The sequence below is a fragment of the Squalius cephalus genome (genome assembly GCF_949319135.1).
Source record: "Squalius cephalus genome assembly, chromosome: 13".
NCBI classification, from domain to species: Eukaryota; Metazoa; Chordata; class Actinopteri; order Cypriniformes; family Leuciscidae; genus Squalius; species Squalius cephalus.
In genome coordinates this window covers 10,494,980-10,519,169 of record NC_137134.1, presented here as the reverse complement: position 1 = coordinate 10,519,169, position 24,190 = coordinate 10,494,980, and the positions used below count along the sequence as shown (strand labels likewise).

General features: G+C 36.3%; 1 protein-coding gene across 9 annotated transcripts in view; it reads left to right on the top strand.

Annotated features, from left to right (window-relative positions):
* Positions 1-24,190, top strand: part of dock3 (dedicator of cytokinesis 3) — a 189,812-nt gene that overhangs the window by 105,939 nt on the left and 59,683 nt on the right. For all 9 annotated transcript variants that reach the window (XR_013823089.1, XM_079889910.1, XM_079889914.1 and 6 more), the window contains 4 exons: positions 4,229-4,377; positions 7,855-7,939; positions 13,360-13,401; positions 13,702-13,853. Coding sequence is in view for 8 of the 9 variants with exons in the window: in XM_079889910.1 (XP_079746036.1) it covers positions 4,229-4,377; positions 7,855-7,939; positions 13,360-13,401; positions 13,702-13,853 (428 nt within the window). In the remaining variant the exon portion in view is untranslated. The remainder of the gene's footprint in view (positions 1-4,228; positions 4,378-7,854; positions 7,940-13,359; positions 13,402-13,701; positions 13,854-24,190) is intronic.

The following is a 24,190-nucleotide window of genomic DNA, read 5'->3' as shown; positions in this document are numbered from 1 at the left end:
AGCAGGGTGTTCAAATACTTATTTTCCTCACTGTATATATATATATATATTTATATATATATACAATGTGTTGTTTTTTTAAATTATTTGTGTGAATTATTTATATTTTTAAGTTTCACAAACTATTTTTTTAAGTCTTCATAGTTAAAAATTTTATTTATGTGAATTATTATTATGCAAACATTTAGTAAGTCCCTCCCCAGTCCTGAATGACCCTTCATTGCAACTAAGCTGCAAAAGGGCTCTTATTTTGATGTCAGAAAGTCACATGACTACGTTGTAATGCCTTTCAGAGGGTTTGTAGTCTGCCCAGGTGAAGTAAAAGACGGGAGGTGAGAAGGAAAACCAGAGGCACAGAACTGGTATTCACATCTAGTCTTTATGGTTAGTTCGCACAAGCACACTCTTCACATACATGTAAAAGAGCAGACATAAAACAGGAAAAGAAACACTCTGATAAATGCTATGAACAAAACAAAAGGGCAAAGACAAGAAAGTGTTGTATAACAGTCAGCTGTAGAGAGGCCATCTCTCTCTTCCAAGCAGATTCTCTCCTTAATCTGAACATAAGAACAGCATGCATTCACTCAATAACAATCATGCAACATAGAAGTCGTCATCTTAAAAGCACATCAACATTCATGTCATAAACTGCATTTAACATTAGGTGGCCATTACACCGTGTATTGGCACGTCACTGACTTCTGTTTAGTGTTCGTCAGCTCAGTCTGCTCAGTCATTATGAAATAATATGGATTTTATTATTCCTACGGACCAGAAGAAGAATATACTATGATTCCAGGTGGTATCTGACTAAACAATAAGAGTAAGACATGTGTGAAAGTTTGCCAAACTTCCTGGCTGTGTTGCACCTGCCATTCTGCATTGTCCTTCTGGAGGATTCAAGCTTTAGAAGTGAGTGGCTAAAATTGAGTTTTAATAATCAAGCTGCTCGATCATGCGCAGGAGTGAAGCATTTATTTAAAATGGTTTCTTAGGAATATTTTTCTACAAGATGTGAATGCATTGACTGAGAGCTGGACATGGTAAAATGTGTTTCAGACACCTTGCACTGTAGCTCAATTCGGTCTCTGTATTTAAAGCCTGTGAGTCACACAGTTGTGGAAAGTGTGATAAATACATGTTCTTCACACGGCTCAGTGATCAGTGGCTCCTCTTCCCACACACTCACAAACTGTTCTTCAGCTGTATTCCCTAAAGCACAGACCACAAATGGTGCTTTGCATGTGTGTCTCCATCTAAGCTCTCCATCTTAGTATGTGTATATATATATATATATATATATATATATATATATATATATATATATATATATATATATATGTGTATACATATATGTGTGTGTGTATATATATATATATATATATATATATATATATATATATATATATATATATATATATATATATATATATATATATATATATAACAAATATTTAACAAATATTAAGTATATACTGTATAAATATATTCCAAAAATCATGGTATGATGATCACTGGCATTAGAGCAATACAAATAATATTAGATTAATATATATTTTTTTAAATAATATACATATTGCTGTCAAAATATGTCAAGGCACTAAACACCCATAACTTTAGGGTTATTGGTTTTACCATTAAGCAGTCTCAAATGCATTATCCGTGGAAAACAACTAGAGGTTTACTACTAAAACAGACTCACCAGTCGTGGGGTTTCTTTTCCAAACACAAAAGCTTTGTTGACATTTGAAGTCTCTGTTTTGAATACCCTACTGAAATATCAATGTCAATCCTTGAAGTACTCGTTAATTGACTAGGGACCCCATAAGTGGTAGAGGATCCTGATGGATTGCACTAGATTCAATCCATCTTTCAGAAAATGCAGAGGAGGCGAGGTTCTTGCTGTTGGGTTGTGGGGGAGGCTGTCAATCTGAGCTTTTATTTCAGTTAAAGCTTAAGGATTGATACATGTCTCTCGACAGCCAACTTAAAACAATCATAATCGCATTATACTGCAGAGGCTGATAAATCTGTTTTTCAACGGGGTAAATGGATTGCCATGATCATACGTTCTTGGAAGGAGAGAGAGCAAGAGCAATGGAGGGTGGATGACCCCACACTGTGTACTAAAATCTACTTGAGCCAAGATCCCGAAATAACTTGCGTGACAGCCATGGGGAAAAGCTAAGCAGAAACATCATGTCTTTTTAGACTAGATCTCATGTGTGAAATCCTTTGTAGAGGCCCAGAGGAGTGTGGGATACATATTTACATCTTTCATTCATTTCGTGCAACAGATCGGGGTAAATGGAATTGCCTAAATCTCATTGGTAAAATTGAGTCCTATCATTGAGAGACAGTCAGAAGTGTGATAAAGTGTTAGCCGGTACTGAAATGAGTCAATGGGTGGCAGATTAGTTGAGTTTGACTGGATTGTTAATTTTGATATCAGTCAACAAGATCGGATGTGTTTGGGTCACTAAGATGAGTTTAGAGCAATGCAATGCTACTTTGCTCCTAAACCCATAATGCCTTAGTCTGAATTTTTCCACAGTAAACTGCATAGTGAAAAGTTGTTTGAGTAGTTACAAAACAGTAAAGGGTTATCAAAGCAGAAGATAATGGTAGCAATATAATACATGCATCTTGAGACATTACATTTGACAGTAATTGTCTTGAAATTTATTGTTGAAAGCCGTACATTTGTTACAAAAGTGATGTTTTGACAGCTGTAGCTGAATTTAGAGATGTAGCATCTTGGTGAATGTTGTTAAGTTTCTAAAATGTATCCCCCCTGAACTTCACAAGCAGATTAGTTGATTGTTGGGTGACTAGATGAATAATCAACCATTAAAACATCCTTAAAAAAGTCCTTAACTAGCCCAGCCAACTTCAGCACTAAATAGGTCCACCAGCTAGACCAGCACTAACCAGTATAAACCAGCTTGGATCAGTGTAGGAATCCATACTTGTCTAGCTAGCATGGGATGCTAGTTTCCCAACCAAAGTCAGCCAACTTCATCAAAAAGACTGTGCTGTTCCATCAGCTAGAGGAGCCCCAAACTGGCACTAAGCGACATCCAAACAGGAAGTGGACTTGTGATCTTCAGCTGGTCGTTGAGATTCTTCTCCAAAGAAACTTGCCATTGAGACTAGCAGGGAAGGAATCACACTGTTCTGCTTGCATCAGAGAGGAGTAATTATTGCTGCCACCATGAGTAGGGGAAAGCTATCAGTCCTTAGAGCCAGGAACAGTCAGGGGAAAAGGCTACATCCAGTGCAGAAGTCCAAGTGAGTATAACAGGGAATTTGATGGATGTGGCTTTTAGATGAGAGTGTCCAAATCCCATCTGATTTCACCAATAACACACTGTGGAATGAAATACTGACAGATACTTCATGCTATGTACATGTGGGTATCCAGGGGCACATTCTTGTGAAAGCTCTAGACAAACCTTCTTTGTTTCCAAGAGCACATCAAACTCAAGTCCTGAGATGTTTCGGTGACGGAGGGCACTGGAGACCGCACACACAGCCGGCACAGCATGTCGGTATGACAGACGCACAGATCTGTTCGCTGCGTGTCTCCCTGAGGGCAGATGAGGGAGTCATTATCAACCATCATACACAAACTTGAAGAGGAAGCCTTGCGGTTTGGGGCATGTGCTTAGATGATGCTCAGTGGTTGTTCCACGTCTTTGACTATCCGTGTCTTTGATTATCTACAGTACTGCAATTCCAACATCATTTGAAGGCGGCATAACACCATTCTCACTGACGGTGATTTGTAGCAGGGTGACATGAAGTCATTTATATCAGTGACTCAAAAACAAAGTGGAGATGATTATGTACAAATGTGAATGCTGTTAGTGTGACTGTCCCTTAAAGGCTAATTCAAACTCCCATCAACAGACATGTTTGTCTGGTTTTGTTGGATCAGTGTGTTACTCCATCAGCGTCTGATGCCGTTGGAATGGTAGATGAATATGGTGCAGTCTTTGTTTCAAGTATCAAGATGTTCTGTAGGATATATTTTCACCTTAACCACAGTTTAAATTGCACTGTGCACAGTTTGTAATTACTGAATGACCATTTACTGACACTATGGTATGTATAACACGCAACTACTGTACATTTGCCTAGTCAAATCTGAGACTAGTTTGTCATGAGTGGATGGATGAAATAAATATTTGTCTTTCTTGTTTGTTTGTTTTTTTCTCCACAGAAGCATAAAGTAGACCTCTTTTACAAGCTCCGTCACGTGATGAACGAGTTGATTGATCTGAGGCGACAACTGCTTTCAGGCCACCTGACCCAGGATCAAGTCCGGGAAGTCAAACGCCACATCACTGTACGACTGGACTGGGGCAATGAGTGAGTTACTCTCTTTTACCTCCAAGAAAATGCCCTGCACAAATTCAAATTAAAAACCTTCTCTTAATCGTAAGGAAGAACCAGCAAGATGCCTTAAAGGTGTTGTTAGCAATGTTAGCTATCATGTTAACTACCACCATTGGTCTAAATCTTGTGTACAACCAGCAAAGAGGCCTTTAATGTGTTTTTAGCAATGTGTGCTATCACGTTAACCTCCACCGTTGGTCTAACTCTTGTGTACAAACCAGCAAAGGTACCTTTAATGTGTTGTGTTAGCAATGTTTGCTATCACCTTAACCTCCACCATTGGTCTAACTCTTGCGGAAGAACAAGCAAACATGCCTTTAATGTGTTGTTAGCAATGTTAACAATTATGCTAACTTCCACCATTGATCTTGCAGAAGAACCAGTTTAGGTGCCTTTAAAGTGTTGTTAGCAATGTTTGCTATCACGTTAACCTCCACCATTGGTCTAACTCTTGCGGAAGAACCAGCAAAAATGCCTTTAATGTATTGTTAGCAATGTTAACTATCATGTTAACCTCCACCATTGATCTTGCAGAAGAACCAGCAAAGAGGCCTTTAATGTGTTTTTAGCAATGTGTGCTATCACATTAACCTCCACCGTTGGTCTAACTCTTGTGTACAAACCAGCAAAGGTACCTTTAATGTGTTGTTAGCAATGTTTGCTATCACGTTAACCTCCACCATTGGTCTAACTCTTGTGGAAGAACCAGCAAACATGCCTTTAATGTGTTGTTAGCAATGTTAACAATTATGCTAACTTCCACCATTGATCTTGCAGAAGAACCAGTTTAGGTGCCTTTAAAGTGTTGTTAGCAATATTAGCCATCATGCTAACTTCCAACCTTGATTTAAATCATGTGGATAAACCAGTCTCTTATATGTCAGACAAAATATGTCAGTTGATATTTTGAAATACATCCTATTAAACAAGTCCATGGGATTGTCATGCATTTGTTCCACCCTCCAAAAAATTGGTTGAAATTTATGTCCAGTCCTGGCATGCTTCACTCAATTGATGAGTGTTTAAATAAGCTCTTGTGCGTCATGGAGATTTGCCAGTGCTTTTAATGTGTTAGAGGCCAAGGCCTCCTGAGCGTGGAGTCAACAGAGCTGAAACACTAGAGATGGATTGCTGCGCCTTTCTCGTCACCCTAAAACAACTTGGCCCAACACAGCGAAGAAATGAGGATAACAGTAGCATATGTCATTCCCTGCCTGGTTAAATGTGAACTACTTTGAGATTTCAAATGCAAACACTGAGGCCAAACAAACCAACACAACATGAAGATGAGTTTTTTTTTTTTTTTTTATTCAGAGTAAATTGACTTTTCACTGCAATGAAAGGCGGTCGTGTCTGTCCTTCAGATGCCGCCCCCATTTCTAACCTACACAGCTGTGCAATTCTTCACAACTTTTGAGTGTCAGTATTTACAGTTCTTGCATCATTATTTAATCTTTTTCAGAGATTTTCAAAAGTTTTATGTCCAATATCCATTTGCTGATACTTCAAATTGAGCTTTCAGTCAGCTACGAATGATATTTACAAAATATATCAATATAAAGGTACTATATAACAACACTTGTGTAAAAATAATTGATTTTTTTAAATACATTTACTCTAAAATATACTGTAAGATTTATTTAATGGACCGGTTTGTTCTTTTCAGTTATCTTTAACCTCTAGTTTCACCATTCTTTCAAACACATTACAAATCTGAATTATTCCTTTAAATAACTTTAAACCAGTAGTATATGGTTTTCACTGTTTTATTATAAAAGTAAAAAAATATATATTCTTTGTGATCTTCATTATTGATGATGTGTTAAGTAAAATTCAATAATTTCATAATAAAAGCAATAAGTCATGGAGTTCACCTCTTATAGCGATGAATGAAAGCAGAGGTAATCTAAACCAACAATCTTTTAGAGGCCAGATGATCCAGGAATTGTGGTGTATCAGCATCTGAGTCAGGCCCACGTCGACCACTCATCCCTCGTCTTCAATGTCACCTGAAGATTCACTTCTGTGATGAGGCTCTTTGTGGTTCTGGGCTTTCAGCAGTGCATCACTGCCAGGTCTTCAGATCAGCAAACTATATAATTGAGTAAAGGGGATAAAATGGATTTGAGACGCGAGCACTTACCGATATGTTCTATAAATACTTGAAGCGTGAGTTGAAGAGCGTCTCGAGTGTTTTTCAAACAATCTAATCATGTTTTTCATTATGCCTTTCTAAGGTTATCAATTTTCTCTTGAAGTGATCTTGTACTTTTCGGCAAGTGTCACTGTTATATAGCTTACATTAAAGTATTTTGTGTAAGACTTCAAGAGAGTTAATTCAGCCTCAGTAACAAGACATTTATAAATTGAGCAACATCTTGACGTAGCAAATTAGAGGCATTCACGCTGCAGTTGTGGAGTATATCAAGCTTGTCATTGCTAAAAACACTTAATTGTCACATAATAAGTTTATTACTGTCTGTTTATACAAAGTCGTCAACAAATAGATTTATTTATGCTCTGATACAAGCCAATGATGTGAGATGTCTCTCTGGAGAGCTAATTTGCATTGAGATATTCAGAAAAGATGGAAATTTATACCCCTGGCTAGACAGAGGCCTTGGGCGATGCTAATGCTAATGCTTTGATTGAGAGCACTACAGCCAGAGCAAAATAAACAAGAGCCACCTATCAATGCCCCAGCAACCACCCTAGCAACCAGCTATCAATGAGCTGAGAACACTCTAACAGTGTGGCTAGTTAGCATTACTAGCATTACTTCTGTTTGACCATTTTCTTCTTAATTAATTAATTAATCAAACACCTAGAACATCCAAACAAATGTAAAACTATGAAAAATAGTTGATATTCAAACAAACTTTTGATATGACTATTCATCTTCAACATTTCATGTGTTTAGATGCTAACTCACTTACTTAATGCTAGTCTGTGATTTAGGCTGCTCAGGGAGTTAATGGGGTTTTATTTACGTCTGAGAAGTTCTGGATAAGCCATGTTTATGTTATATTAGGATACTGTATGACATGCCATCACTTTAGTTGTGTTATGAGGACAACACCTGTTTCCATAGATCTACAATACGACAGCTGCACATAGCGCTAGCAGCTTCCTATGCATTTTAACCACACGATCCTCCCAATATTAACAGCTGTGATTGGGCAAACCGAGAAAGTAATGTTGAAATCTTGCCTAGAAATGTTCTTATGTCATGTTTTCCATCACACCGCTGTGTTTAGATATTAGTGTAGCAATGTAGCGACTGATGGATATAAAAAGATACTGTATGGCTAAATGCCCGCCGCAACAGTTGGACGCAACAGCTTGACAGATTTTCTGTTCTTTTATTATCCACAATATTATCCATTCTAAGTATTTCAGTTTCAATTAATCTAGTTAATCTCCGTCCTGTTCTTTTCCCGTGTTCAACAGACATTTAGGCTTAGATCTGGTTCCCAGAAAGGAGTTTGAAATGGTCGATGCGGACCAGATCAGCGTTTCAGATCTCTACAAAATGGTAAGTACGCTGTCTGCATTCAGATGTGTGTCCGATGTGTGCATTTTCAACCCTGAAGCAGTAAATCGCTACAATATCCTCAGTTGGATGTTAAAACAACATTTGGTAGATGTTTTTGCAACATTTATGATTTCAAATGAATGTTAATCTGAGTGTTTTTGTTGCTTTGGATTACTGCAGGTTGTTCAAAATGAGTTTATTAATATGTGAGTCATCTGAATAGACAAGTGCAGAAATTAATGTTTTAATGTATTCCTGCAACTGTTTTGCATATGTGCATAATGTAGGCATAATGTGCAGATGTTGCCAAGTTCGCACCTGTAGATTGAGCTGAACAGTTAGAAAGCAGACTTGTTTTTAAACACTCCATTAGAGGGCAAATTCCCAAGACGGCTCATCAGAATGAATCATTTGCATATTCAATTTCCCAGAAAGCCTGATTTTCAGCTTTATGGAACTAAGAGACAATATTGGAAATACAAAAAAAACAGCATCTTTACCCTCAGTAATTCACTTTATTCTCTAGACCTCAACGTTTTATTGGGAACTGTTTTGACACCAGCATATGTTTCTAACTGCAGTTTGTGGGGAAAGAACATTTATTTTATTTCACTCATCTGACAGATCTTTTTCCATGATGCCATATTGTACAATATATAATTTATGCCTATAACATAATTTATTAATTTAAGCCTAAACTAAGATTAAAGATTTGCATGTTTTTGGCTGTAAAATTTTACAATAATCCAGTAAAGCTGTTAGAAATATTGTGATATTTATAATATATAAATATATATATATATATATATATATTCATGTACTTGCTCTAAAAGTATGTGAATTAGTTTTTTATTAGAAGAATCAAACAGCAATTGTTGCCATTTTCTATTTAATATTTATTATATTTACACAAATAAATGTTTATATTATGTATTTAATCTGAATATTTAATATTTAATCTAATATTTAATATTTGATGTTTTTTAAAGCATTCAGTTACATACATTTTAAGTAAATGAAAAGTAAAAGGCTAAATCAGTGCTTTGAAATGAATCAATGTTTTGAATCAGACTGTTGAAATGAATCAAATTTCGCAAATCCATCAGCATTTTTGCCACTATAAATCAGAGATACTAAAATATTCTTTGTCATATGTAAAATATTCTTTCAGTCGTTATGAAACTTCTAAAAGCATATTAAAATAATTTGACATCCATGGTCGCATTTTTCCTCCAACCGTTGGAAGTTATAAACTTGGAGAAAGATTGAAAGAGGTTGGAGGAACTAGTCAAGAGAAATGAGATCTATTCAAAGTGCCTGACTAAGAGGTTTAGCTAACTTTCTGGGATAAATTCAGATGAAAAGCAAGCACTCCGGGTAGAGTAGCTGAATCTCGACTTGGTTTTTAAGTGCACTAGCCAAATGTTGAGGTCACAGAGAGATTTGTATAGCTCGATATGTGGGAGGCGGAGGAGTTTCACACAAATACCAAAAATAAAGAAAGAGGAGAAGAAAGAAGCAAGCTTCTGAACAGAACATAGAGACATAGATGCAAGAAGACTTTTACTTGCCCTCGGGCAACAGAGAGCACTGAAGCTGCAGAGACTCAAGACCTTTAGCTTTCTTAGAAGTTTCTGCTGAATTGTCTCCAGGGAAGCAGAAGATAGATTAAATCAAAGAGCCGAGCTTTTCTCCTTCTGAATTACACGTGCACTGTTCACACAATTTACTGTCCATCTAATGTTTTCTGTTCACTTTCAAGATTCATTCTGTCATTTTTTTTGTCATTGTCAATCTTTTTTTTTTTTTTTTTTAGAATTTATTGTATTTGTTTTACTTGTTTTAAACTTCCTTTAAGATTCAGGGATGGTAATGCACAAGTTTCAGGTTTCATTTTGACACATTGTTCCCTTAAAAAAGACACTTGCACCAGGCGTCCTTTACCTATAGTAATGCACGGTATGCATAAATTATCAACACTGTTTTTATTTTACAAAATAACAAAATAGATATTGATATAAGTTAGTCAGGGACTGAAGTCTCACAGAAATGTTGTAACATGGCTGTAAAATCAGCCTTGCTCACAGTGCCGTAAGGCGCTGTTTTAGATTAATGAGTCCCGCCAGGCGTGCGTTTAGCCTCCCTGATGGTGAAAGCGAGAACAGAAGGAAAGATATTTGTTTTCAGACATTTCTCAATTTGGCCTGAAATCCTCCACTGGGTTTGAAAATGAAGCTCTACTTCACTCCCTCGTTGTCAAGCACTATCTCAAGGAAATCTCACTTTTTATCTTGATATAAAGGGCATGCAGCTTTGAGGATTTCTTTTGCTGGTTGTGAAGGTAATTATTAGTGGTGTTTACTAAGGAAAGCATCAATAGCAATGCCCTAGCCACGAAAGCTTTTTTTTCTGCCAGAGAATAAAAAAAGTAATTGCGACATTTTATCTCACAATTCTGACTTTTTTTGCTTGTTTACATTTATTATGTAACTATGTAATATAAACTCACAATTGCGAGTTATAAAGTCAGAATTCTTGATATAACCTTTAGCAATTGCGGAATATATAGTCAGAATTGCGAGTTATAAAGTCAGAACTGCAAGATATAAAGTCGCAATTGCGAGATATAAAGTAGCAATTGTGAGATATGAAGTCAGAATTGCGAGGTATAAAGTAGCAATTGTGAGTTATAAAGTCAGAATTGCGAGGTATAAAGTAGCAATTGTGAGATATAAAGTCAGAATTGTGAGATATAAAGTAGCAATTGTGAGTTATAAAGTCAGAATTGCGAGATATAAAGTAGCAATTGTGAGTTATAAAGTCAGAATTGCAAGATATAAAGTAGCAATTGTGAGATATGAAGTCAGAATTGCGAGATATAAAGTAGCAATTGTGAGTTATAAAGTAGCAATTGTGAGTTATAAAGTCAGAATTGCGAGATATAAAGTAGCAATTGTGTTATAAAGTCAGAATTGCGAGATATAAAGTAGCAATTGTGAGATATGAAGTCAGAATTACGAGATATAAAGTAGCAATTGTGAGATATGAAGTCAGAATTGCGAGATATAAAGTAGCAATTGTGAGATATGAAGTAGCAATTGTGAGATATAAAGTCAGAATTACGAGATATAAAGTAGCAATTGTGAGATAGGAAGTCAGAATTACGAGATATAAAGTAGCAATTGTGAGATATGAAGTCAGAATTGCGTGATATAAACTTTAGCAATTGCGATATATAAAGTCACAACTGTGAGTTATAAAGTCAGAATTGCGAGATATAAAGTCAGAAAAAGTCCGTCTTTTTTTTCATCAGAATTGGTACTTTATATAACTTTCAATTGTGAGTTTATATATCACAAATCTGAGAAAAGAATTATGAGATAAAAAGTCGCAATTATCTTTTAAATTGTTTTATTCCTTGCCAGAAACAAGCTTCCATACCTAGCAACCGCTCTGAATACTTCAGTAACACCTCACAATGCCCTAGCAACCATTTGGAACACTGGACTACCACCTAGTAATATCTTAGCAACCATGCTAAGTAACCTAGCAATCACAGCAAAGCAATTGTCAAAAACAGCCTAGCAACCCTTTAGCCACAACATCATGCAACCAACCAGAGCACCCTAGATACAACCGAGTAACACCGTATGAACCTTGGCAACTGAACAGAAAAACAATAACAACCACTTGACTACTACTTAGAAATGCCCTAGTAACGGCCCAGAACACCATAGGAATCACATGGAAACACTTTACTTCCGACATCATACAACCAATCAGAACACTATAGCTACCCCCTGGCAACACCATAGCGACCACCCTAAGCAGCCTAGTAACCACCTTGCAATGCTTGAGGAACTGTTTAGCAATGCGATAACAATCATTCAGAACACCTTAGCAACAGCATAGTGGCATCATGCCAACAACCCAGAACACCCTAGCAACTGTAAAGCAAAATGCTAACCGCATAGCAACATCAGAACACCCAAGCAATGGCTTAGAAACCACCCAGAATGGACAGTAACGTTCTGACAACCACTGAGAACACCTTGGCAACCGCATAGTAATGTCACTCTTCCAAGAACACCTGAACAGTTCCATAGCAACCACCTCGAACACCCTAGCAACTGGACAGAAAAAGTGTTTAGCGACACCTTAGCTCCACCTTAGCAACCACATAGCAATATCACTCCAACCAGAACAACACAGCACTTTGTCTTTTTAACAGGAAGGCACGATCTATTTAATCTCCTTACGCTAGCATGTTTTGCATACCTTCATTCCCACCATGCATTCACCAGTGGGGGGTTGTGTTGAATGCTGTGTAATTTATTCTAAACGCTGTCAAAAGCACTGGAGAGAAAGATGCAAGCTAAGAAATACAGACTCATAAGTCACCCAGGCTCCCGGGCAAGATGTGTGCATGTGTGCGTTTCACCATGTGATTATGAGCATGTGTTTTCAGCTTGGGTTTGTGCTGATGATGCCTCTGTGAATATGATTAATCCATATGTAGATATTGCTCTGTACATCTGTATAGTCTTGTGGGGAAAAACATTCAAATCCTTAAGCAAGTGTCTTGTTTACTCAATTGACTGTTCGCAAAGACCCGCCCCCTTTAGTTACTGTTGCTATGTACGACAAGCCATGCCGCTCTCACGACACACCATGTTCTCACGCAGTGAAACATGACAACGCACTGACAGACAGGACAGACCAAGTTACTTTTGATATGAAACAAAGTCTCATCTTTCAAATTTGGTCATTTTTTAAAGAGATTTAAACAATAAATACCATTTTGTGGCTCTTTAATGTGTCTGACAGATCGCTGTAGAGCCTCAGATAAACCTCTTCCTTCTAGTTAATTTATAGCATCAAATAAACGTGAATGAACATCAGAAGGAATGTTGTTTTAACCGCGGAAAGACGTCAGTGCACACCGTTTTTCAAATTCAAATCCTCCAATGTTAATCTACTAATTCTCCCGCCGACTGCTTTGTCGGACAAAAATGGCGGATTCGGCGGATGGCGGATTATGATTGGTCAGATCGCCTGTCAATCAAACTCCCCGCGAATGGTCAATTGCAGATGAAAGATGACATTTTGTTCCCTTTGATACGTCAATCTCAAAGCAACTCCTAAATATTCATATTAATGGGTAATTTTTTTATGTTTGAAGATTATTTAAGAGGTTTCAGTGCAAGCAAGTGTACAGTATATACTTAGTTTGCACATTATGTTTCAGTTTGAGTCACATTCGTTATAATAGACAGTTTTTTGTTTTGTTTTAATGATGTTAGTTCCTGTTATGCAGGTACTGAGTCAGTATGTCTAACTGCAGTCAGCATGCTTTGTCCAGTATACTGTAAATATCATCTGGATTTAAGTTGTCTTTCTCTCTTTCTCTCGGTTGACAGCACCTGTCCAGCAGACACAGCGTCCAGCAAAGCACATCCCAGGTATATTTGTCATCCTCAGCACCATCCGAGGGCTTGTCAGAAATGCTTAGAGTCGTTAACGTGCGCTGGACTTTTTGTAGGTCACGCTTCACCATGGGCTAAAATGTGACATGAAATGGTTTGTGGAGCTAAACACCTCGTTTTGGTCATGCTAAAAGACCTTTTACAGTCATGTATAAAGCACTAGTTCAAATGTAGGTCAGTAAAACAGGCCACAGGTTTGCAACACTGCTATCTAAGCACTAATTTGTTACAATGTACAGCAAAATGTAAATGTGTTGTTCACTCTTGTGCTTTCAGGATGGTGGAAAACAAAGACACGGGGATTCGTGTCGAATGCCCGTGCCGCACCATCTCTTTGTCAACCTAAAGAGCTTCACGTACAACACCATCGGCGAGGACACAGACATCTTCTTCTCTCTGTATGACCTGAGAGAGGGCAAGCAAATCAGGTGGGAAATATGTCATTATATGTTTGTTTGTGAATTCAAAGGTAGTATCCTTCCACCACTCAAACTTTTACACTGAAGAGGCTTACATTTGAAATTATTCACAAGGAACAGTGAAAAACAGGAGGTTTAAAGTAAGCCATCAGTTTTAAAGTTTCAAGGTTTATGAAAGCCTGTGCAAATACCGCCTACATTGGCCACTTTTTTTTACACACTCGTTCAAAATGGCACACAGAACTGTCTTTCTGTGAAAGCGCCGAAAGACGAGATAAGGACAAGAGACCTTGATGAAGTATTCATGTAAAAGATCTCTTCGCTTCAGCTATGTTCTAAGACATCTCAAGTCATAGCGTTTTCAAGGTAGAGGATGGCCTAACTAACTCTCTCTGTCCAAGACGAACTTATCAGCTGAATATCACAGTTTTAAATGGATTTTACAGACAGATTTTAAGATTTTTGTGCTTCTACATTCATATTTTTTCTCCAAAAGTGTACCTATAGGTAAAATTCACTGCAGTTTCCAGCTGAAACAAACACTAGTGGTTGTAAAGCACCAACAACTTTTATTCCTTTACAGACAAATTATGAGTACTGGGGCAGAATATTGTTTGCTGACTTTTCTGACGTAGTAAACTTGCTTGGTACCATGCGAGTCATGATAAAAGAGCTCAAAGACTTGTGTAACTGCTTCAGGAAATGTGTTTTTATCTCACTTTGCTTTTGTTAACAATATGGGGTATGTTTAGGGTCGGCGAGTCGCGATATACCGGTATTGACGATAAACGTAATATTAAAACAGAACATAAATAGTCATAAATAATCCAGTACCAGTATCTGGTTTACATCCCCAAACGTACAGTAGGTGGCGGTATTGCATCTTAATGCTAGTTGTTAAGTGTCATACAACACAACCAGACACAATGCCCAGCTGTAAAAGCATGTCGTCGGATCTGACTACTAGAAAATTCGACCATCAATGTGGACGTTTTTGGGATTCTGCGAAAATGACTCGTTAGACACCCCAGTCTGCAGGACTTGCCGAACAACAGTGAGTGCAAAAGAGGGCAAACCCACTAACCTGTTCACCCACCTCCATTATCCTACAGATTTGGCCACTCTACAGAGAGTAATGGTGCGTTCACACCGGACGCGAATAGCGCATCAGGCGCGAGTGATTTCAATGTTAAGTCAATGCAAAGACGCGTTACGCGTGTAAAAAATTCCTGCGGCGCGAATGAGGCGTTTAGCGCGGCGCGGTAGACGCGAATTTGCCTCATTCGCGCGAATGACGCGAATTGAGCGTCTGGCGCGTTAAGCGCAAATGATTTTATTAGTGGTATTTGTGCATTCACGCGTTTGACGCGAATTCGCGTCTGCCGCCCGAGTTGAAAAATTTGAACTTCTGCGTCAATTCGCGCCGCGTTAACCAATCAGGAGCCTGCTTGCATGCTGCTGTCACGTGGTGAAGTGACAGTTTATAATGTTATTTTATGTTTGGCCTCAATAAATTATTTTGTAATATGACTAAAATGCACAATAAAGCAAATAAAAACATAAAACTCGATTTCAATATATGAGAGATACTCATTTTGTATTTAATGCTATTTATTCCATATCTATTCTAGATTATATGAAACATTATTAATCTAATGTAAAGACAACAAACACAATTTAGTGTATAAAAAAAAAAAAAAAGTCACAGGGCAGGTTTCACTTTTGAAGGCTGCAGCTCCATTTATTATCAAAACAAAAGTAAATCACAGATTAGGTGCGGGCGAGGGTGAACCTCGCGCCGGGCTGTACAGCGCAGGCTCGTCAGGCAGCGACCACTCGAGGCCGAGGCTTATACGGCCTACGCTGTCCTCGTCAGCGTCCTCACCGTTAGGTCCACCAAACCTACCTCCTGGAGCAAATTGTGAAACTCCTGAAACCCTCCGGAGGGTGGACCCGAGTACAGCGACGATGTCCCCTACGCAGCTGTTTCTGCTCTCCAGAGCATATACGAGCGGTGATTCTCTCGATTAATGCTAATGCTAATGCTAAATAAACAACAAAAAAAAAGATGGCCGCCAACAGGTTTCGAAAATTTCGCCTTTGACGCGCGTAAATTTCGCTTCAAACTTTTGATTTTACGCGCGTCAATTTCGATCTTGACGCGCGAATGCACACAAAGTGGTCACGCGTATAACTAGACGCGGCAGGCGCGAATTTAGACGCATATTCGCGTTTGGTGTGAACGCAGCATAAGTTGCCATAATTTTGCTAGTCCTGAAACGGGAAATGTTACATTAACCTGCTAACTGCTGACGCCCCCTTGGGCTTTTAGTCCAAAAGTGTGCCCATTCGGATAAAAATTTATGGATTATCATATGCTTACATCAAATATCTTTAGAGAACAGTATTTTTTTTTTTCAATTTTTCGAAAATAGGGTGATGTGAGCATTACAGAGCGCTAAACTCTCACATGTAATTTAGTTTTCATTCATACTCAACACCTTCGCGCAGAAACTCTGCAAGTGAGACTCATAGGATTAATAAAACTTATGACGTTCCAGGAAATCCCGAATATGGACAAAGACATCTAGCTATCGCTGTATCTTAACGGCCCACTGAAGTACCTTGGAACGCACAGCTTTGTTTGATGCGTTGACGTAATATCCACTGAAACAGGAAGCTAAAGCGGGACGTATTGAATGGCTCCTCCCCCTTTTCAAATAGCCAATAGCGTTTCGTTTACCTCACAGACTGCAAGTCGTACTTCACAGCACCATGGAAGCGAATTCGAGCACTGATGATACGTCGGATTCAACAGTAGAGGTGTGAATAAATACTAGCCATTTCATTCTTAACCAACGCACAGTTGGAAAACGTAATAAAACTCAAGCGTTTGAGCAACCGAACACACATCTCCATCCCATAGTGCTCCGTGACGTGTCAACAACGGTCGCTTTGGCCAGGTGGTGTTTATAGCATAGGGGGCGGAGCTTTAGATTCTAGAGAGCATTTGATTGGACAGAAGATGTGATGAGAACCTGAAGTTCAATAAAAATGATCCATTTGAGCGGAAGTTGCAGTCTGTAAGTTTTGAATGCTTATATCTCCTACATGCAAATTTTGTCATTGTTTTTGAACACACCAGCTTATCCATAACCTTAAGGCTAATATATTCATACTAAAAGCTAAAAAACGAAAACTTTTGATTTCAGGGGGCCTTTAAAGTCATTTTGACTGATTAAACATGTTACTCACCATTGCGACAGTATATGGTTTATCTGTGTTCTTCAAGCCGTCTAAGGTATTTTCATAAGGATAATGTATATTTATGTTGCATGTATGTTCTATTTTGTCACGAAATGTGCAAGAAACAGTTACATAATTTTGCTGAAATCTCCAACGAGCCTGGTTTACTTTTGTGTTTACGGATCGCGAGTCATGCGGCTTTTTGAGACTCGGGCTCCTTTAACTTTTCTGACAAGTGAGCAAAACTTAAGGAACTCGATACAAGTTGGCAAAAAACAAACAAAAAAAAAGTGCTTGTCAGGAACAGGAAGAGGGATTGATTTCCAGCGAATGAGCTGGAAACACCCTTGAGGGAAGTCCAGTTTCAGTGGCTGGAATAAACTGAGACTCTATCTTCTATTATAATGGAGGCTTGTTTTGCTTTTCCTACGCAGTTTCGTCGTGCCAACCTTAAGAGAAATAAGGCCACAGAACAATTTCTCCAATGGGGGTGTTTAAAAAGTAATTCATGCACCTCATTAATTAAATTAGAGGAGCGTTTGTAGGCCACTAAGAAAGATCGCTTTGAAACGATGTTTCTGCTTGAAGCAGCATATCAATAAGGTCATGTTTTACTCTTTTATTCTTCTGAATGCTGAAAGAAACAACAACACAACCGTTAATTAGGATGGTCAGCCCCGCACAGTATTACTCAGCTTTACCATTTTTTTTGGTTCACCTGAAAGAGTCATGTTGCGTCATCATCCCTGAAAACACCACGGGTTATCATGGCTGTGTGTGTGTGATTTCGGAGCCTTGATCTGCAGAAAGCGCTAGAACGTTGCTCGTGTTCGTCCCGAGGGAGAGCGCTCTCATGAGAGACCCCATGCTGAGGAGGCAGAACCATTTCTTTTCCAGCGTTCTCATCCCTTATTCCCTCTGAGAGCTTTTGGCCGAGTCTAGACGGCAGTTTTTTGAGCGAGTTAATCTTTCGCTTTTTATCATTCTTTCCCACTGCAGGTCTTTACATCCCTAACAAAACCCACAAATCAATGCAGTGCTTTTTGAGGTTAAATATGCTTCGTTTTCACCATTTCTATTTCATTTAATAGAAAGTTTAATTAAAATCGACGTAAAATCCAAATGGACTCTGTTTACTATGTTGATGCACATGGTCTTATACAAATAAAAAATGTCCCATACATTTCATAACTTGCTCCGCCTATTTAAAATTCAATTAAATAAAAAAAAATAATTTAACATTTTCTCATTCAATTTCTTATTCAGTTTTTTATCGGAAAACCTTGTCACATAATATATTGTTTGAATTCAGGACTTTTTTTTCTATATATATTTTTTTTTTTTTTTTTTTTTTTGCAGTAAATGGTTAATGTACATATAATATAGGGCTAAGAAACGATTAATCGCGATTAATCGAGTCCAAAATAAATGTTTGTGTTTACATAATATATGTGTTGGTGCTGTGTATATATATATATATATATATATATATATATATATATATATATATATATATATATATATATATATATATATATAAATACACATGCATGTCATATATTTAAGAAATATTTGCATGTTTATACTGTATATATATATATTTATGTATAATTTATGTTATGTATAAATATACATTTTATATATATGTAAATATATATAAAAAAAATCTTAAATATATGCATGCATGTGTGTGTATTTATATGCAATATAATTATACACCGTACACACACATATATTATGTAAACACAAACTTTTATTTTAGATGCGATTAATCGCGATTAATCGTTTCACAGCCCTATATGTGAATGCAGTTTAGCTAATTTGTTTAATTATAATTATGAAATCGGTTGATCACTCAATAATAATCTTACATTTCCAACAGACAAAATCGACCAATTTTGTAAACATTTCTTGCATTATGCATATTCTTGAGCCAAGGTGTTTTATTGTGATATTTATTGTGAAAAAAATCTAATTTCAAAACTTTAATAAGTCGAAACAACACTCATAATACATTTACAGTTTATTTTCTTTATTCTGTTCTTTATGCTAAATGTCAAAATAGTGTTTGTTCGTTCGTTCATTACTAGCTTTAATTTCAAATGGTCCTTTGGCTTCTCTTGTTTTAGGACATTTAGATTTATTTATGTCATTTTCTTACTGAAAAAGTGATTAAAACAGATTTTCTTTTTCAGTGTCCAGCCTGATTATTTTTTCTTTTACATAACTAAACGGTTCTTTAAGGACTGTGACATGATGTTTTAATTGCTAACTCATCCCTGTAATTATTAAAATGATTAATAATATCACAGGTTATAAGTTTCACTAATAGAGATTTCAAATCTTGAAAAACACGACGCAATTCATCACGTTATATAAATGGCAACAGTCGAGGAAAGCTGGCCAAATGATTCTTCACACAGCACCCACAGAGCTGTCTCTCTCTCTCTCTCTCTCTCTCTCTCTCTCTCTCTCTCTCTCTCTCTCTCTCTCTCTCTCTCTCTCTCTCTCTCTCTCTCTCTCTCTCCACCCACTCCTCATGGTTTTGACAGGCTGCTAATGGTGCCTCTGCCTCCCTCTCAAAAGCTGTCTGACCCTGGAGTGGGCCACGAGTTTGGTCCAAAATTATATCATGCCTGGTCAAGCCTGAAAAGAGAAACATACTGTACACAACTGTTTTTTTTTTATTTTGTTAGTTGCAAGAACTTTCCAGATGATTGAAGTTTTGTAAAACACCATTTGCAAACCAATTTATTCTGTAACGGCACATATTTGATATTGACTTTAAGGTATGCAAAATGTTTGTCCCCTAATTGTGTGTGTGTGTGTATCTCTTTGGGAGATAGCAGTTACATCCATACCAGCGCTGCAAATATTTCATGGTGTTTTGGGTTGCACCACATAGCATAGACAAAAAAAGTGGAAAATAGAAAATAATAATAAAATACAACTTTATTAATAATAATAATAGAATCAACAAATAATAATTATAAAATTGTTGTTGTGGCTACTGTTGTTTAAAAGGAAAATAAAATATAACAAAATAAATGATGATAAAATATTTATAATAAAATTTGTATGATAAAAATTAAATAGAACACAATGTTGTCGTTGTTGTTATATTGTTAAAATAATTCATACAACTCTTTCATTGAATTAGTAGAAAAGTATTTAATTTCTGTTGTTGTTGTTTAGAAGAAAATAAATAGTGCAATATAATGGAACATGAACAAATAAGGAATGGTATTATCATTATTATGAAATAAATGATAATAAATAGAACGAAAAAATAAAAATAAAATAATATTCAAAATAAAATGTTTTTATGATATTTTTTTAAATAAAACAGTGTTGTTGTTGTTGTTGATTTTGATTTTGTTGTTGTTTTTGTTGATTAAATAAATGATAATAAATAGAACGAAAAAATAAAAATAAAATAATATTCAAAATAATTTTTTTAAATAAAACGTTGTTGTTGTTGTTGTTGTTGTTGTTGTTGAGTTAGATTTTCAAACTATTCATACACCTCATTAATTAAATTATTATATTTACAATTATTATTATATACAATTATTTTTTATTTTATTTGAACCACAGCAATAACAAATATTAGTGTCATTGTTGTTAAAAACAATAAATAATAATTTTAAAATAATAATAAAATATAATGAAATGTAAAAAAATCAATAAAATCAATAAAATTAAATATTGTTATGATAATAATAAAATGAAACACATTATTATTATTATTATTATTATTATTATTATTAAATATAATAAAATAAAATATTTAACAAAAAATAATTACATATTTTGAAATAGTATATAATAAAAAAATAATACAAAACCGTTTTATTGTTGTTAAAAAACTAAAAATAATAATTATTATACAATGTATTATTATTATTATTATTATTTATCATATGTTGTTGTTGTTGCTGTCATTGAAAAAATAAACTATATTAGTAATTGTGCAGGTATTTGTCTTGCGCACCAACTTGTAGCTTTTGCTGTTTCTTAGATTGTTTTTTCATAATTATTCACATTAAGTTAATAATAATGCAAATAAATGCAATTAAATTATGCGTCTCAAATTTTGACAAAAGGTTTGATGTCAAGGTTTGTTGCTTTCTCTGATCTGTCAATGCGTTCGGTGTTGCAGGAACAGACTGGACTGACTCGGTTCCTTGATATGCGTTACTTTAGAAGAAAGCTTTCAGAAACTGATGATCCTTTGGAAGCGACACAAGTTCTCCATCAAAACACCACCAACTCTTAGTTTCAAAATAGATGCTGCCAGTCACTATCTGCCATTATCTCACAAAATATTCATGTTCTTTTCGTGATTGATTAAAATGCACGACAGCTGCTTGTCTCTATTCAAACGCAGATTAATTATTCAGCTTTGAAGGTGCCTTCAATATTTGAACTTATTAATTGCATTTTTCCAGCGATCCCCAGCAGTTCATTTCATGTTCAGAAGCCCTTGTGTGTTTCTTTAACTCAAATCCACTCTCTAAACATGTTTCATAAGGATCATTCGGCAACCTGAAAGCCTATGAGCCTTTACACACTGTTATTACCGTGTGCGGCATGAGCTCGCGATCGCTACACAATAGGCTTTAAACAATCGCTGGGAAATAATAGCGCTGCTGATGTTATAGAAGAGTTTAATGAATACGTGTCACTGCTGCCAGAGGACAATAGCGTCTCCGTCGGGGAAGTGGGTCGGCGCCTTCCAGCGTCGTGATTGGTTGTCCTGGGCAGAGCCGTTCCCTCGGGGCGAACACACGTCAATGTGAACATCTGAAGCACATGTGCTGGAATGTGTCGTCACACTCATTTATGTGCACATACATGCCAGATCAGAAATTCATGTCTGTGTCAAATTGCACAGATTCCATAAACAACTGATTAGCAAGGTTTAATGTAATATGATTGAATAATATAATATAATATTTATTTATTTACTAAATGAATTAGCAAGTTTTTTGTAATGAATTGTGTTGTGAAAATAAATAGGTTCAAATCTATTTTATTTGATGTATTCATTTATTTTTATAAATATTTTTTTTATTTATAAATAATATTGCTTTATGGGTTGTAAAAACTTAAATAAAAAATGAAACATTTATTTATTCATTCATTTATTCAATCAATCAATAAATATTAGTTTTAAAAATAAGTCAAATTAGATACATTTAAAAAAAATTAAGCTAGTTAGTTATTTACAATATTTAGAATTATCAAGGTTTATTTATTTATTTATTTATTCATTCATTAGTTCAATTAATAGTTCAATTAAAGTACAATTAAATAAATTACAAATATTTATTTAGCTAGTTTGTTATTTACAATAGGAATTAGGAAGGTTTATGTAATGAGACATTGGTTGTAAAACAAAAAAAAAAGTTATTTATTTATTTATTTATTTTGTGTCTTGTAAAATAATAAGTAAAAGTTACTTTTTTAAAGGTAGGGTAGTCAGTTTATTATTATTATTATTATTGTTATTATTATTATTTATTATTTTTTTTGGTTGAAACTCAATAATAGTCCATCAATAATAGAAGTGGTGTAAATATTAAAACATGAAAATATATATTTTCAGTGGAAGTCCAAAAAATGTTCGTCCAATCATTGCATTCGGTCCGCATACAATGTCCCACCTAGACAGACGTCAGTCACAGAGCGCCGCAAACAAACAGCAGCCGCATTTTACAGTTCCTCCTGAACCAAAACAAGGTTAAGTTAAGCTTAAAGTTTAAGCTTAAGGCTTGTTCACACCAAGGACGATAGCGATAAAGATAACGATAACGATTTAGTTCTAAAAATCGTTCTCAATATTAAAGAATAGCAGAGTTCACACCACAGCTATAACGATAATGATGAGAAACGACACTGTTGGGATCACTTTCGGAATGATTTTTTTCCAGCTGTTGAACGATAAAACACTGACAGCCAATCAGAATCCATACTAATTTAAGGGCTCACGCATTTAAAATGGCAGACGACATTGCGGAGAAGTTAATCGCCGGGGTCCAGAAAAATCCATCACTGTTTGACAAGTCAAGCCCCTTTTCAAGAAAATGGATATGAAAAACAATCGCCTTCATAGCCTCGGAATAAATGGTGAGAAGTATTTAGTATCCAGCGCTCGTTTCGAAGTTGCGGTGAAAAGACTAGTCGTTGTTTTTTTTCCACTATATTAAATACGTCAGCTAAATTCACTGTTAGATTATTAGATCGATTACACTAGCTTTAAGGTCCTTGCACACTGATTCCGAAATTTTCGTATGCGTTTTTCCGTATTCGTGATACGGTGGCTCTGAATTGTCAAAACACCATTCAAAATGCTTGCTACGGATGCGAAAAACGCAGAAAATCGAACCTGATCCGAATGTTTTTATGACGGACAAAAGTTTCGGAGGCGTGATTTACATAACGTGAGGTCATATTTATCTTTTAACGTGCGAACATTTCGGATGCGAATTTCGGACTCAGTATGCAAGGGCCTTTACTCAAAACATAGCACGCTGAGGACATCTGCTGGTTAAAGCCGTGTAAATGCAACAGGAAAAGCAAAAACATGTTCAATGACACACTTTGAAACGTCAGCGTGCGAGCTTAGAATAGACAGACCGTTATCGTTCGTTGGTGTGGACGCAAATATAATTATCGCTATAGTTATCGTTCTTGGTGTGAACGACCCTTTATGCTGAGTTCTACCCGGAGTTGTTCACGTCCTCAGACTCGGATTTATGCGTTTCTGTGTCAACACTATCAACCCCAGAATGAATCTGCAGGAGTCAGGTGGTACGAACAAGAGCTCTGTACATTGTTTACGTTCTTTATTATTGTAATGTAATGTGCTTTGAGACACGAGGTAATTTAACGCCGTCTCTCGTGACGCTTTGCAGAATCTGATGTGTCGTTCATGTGTTTTTAAGGAAGTGTGGCTTTGAAGACGCTCTGAAGGCTGGGGGGGGGGGGGGGGGGATCTTATGCTTTTAAAGCTAGCTTGCTAATGCTAGCCTCTCCAAAATTGCCTACTCTACCTTTAAAATAAGTGTTGCATAGTGTGGCTAGATTCATGTATA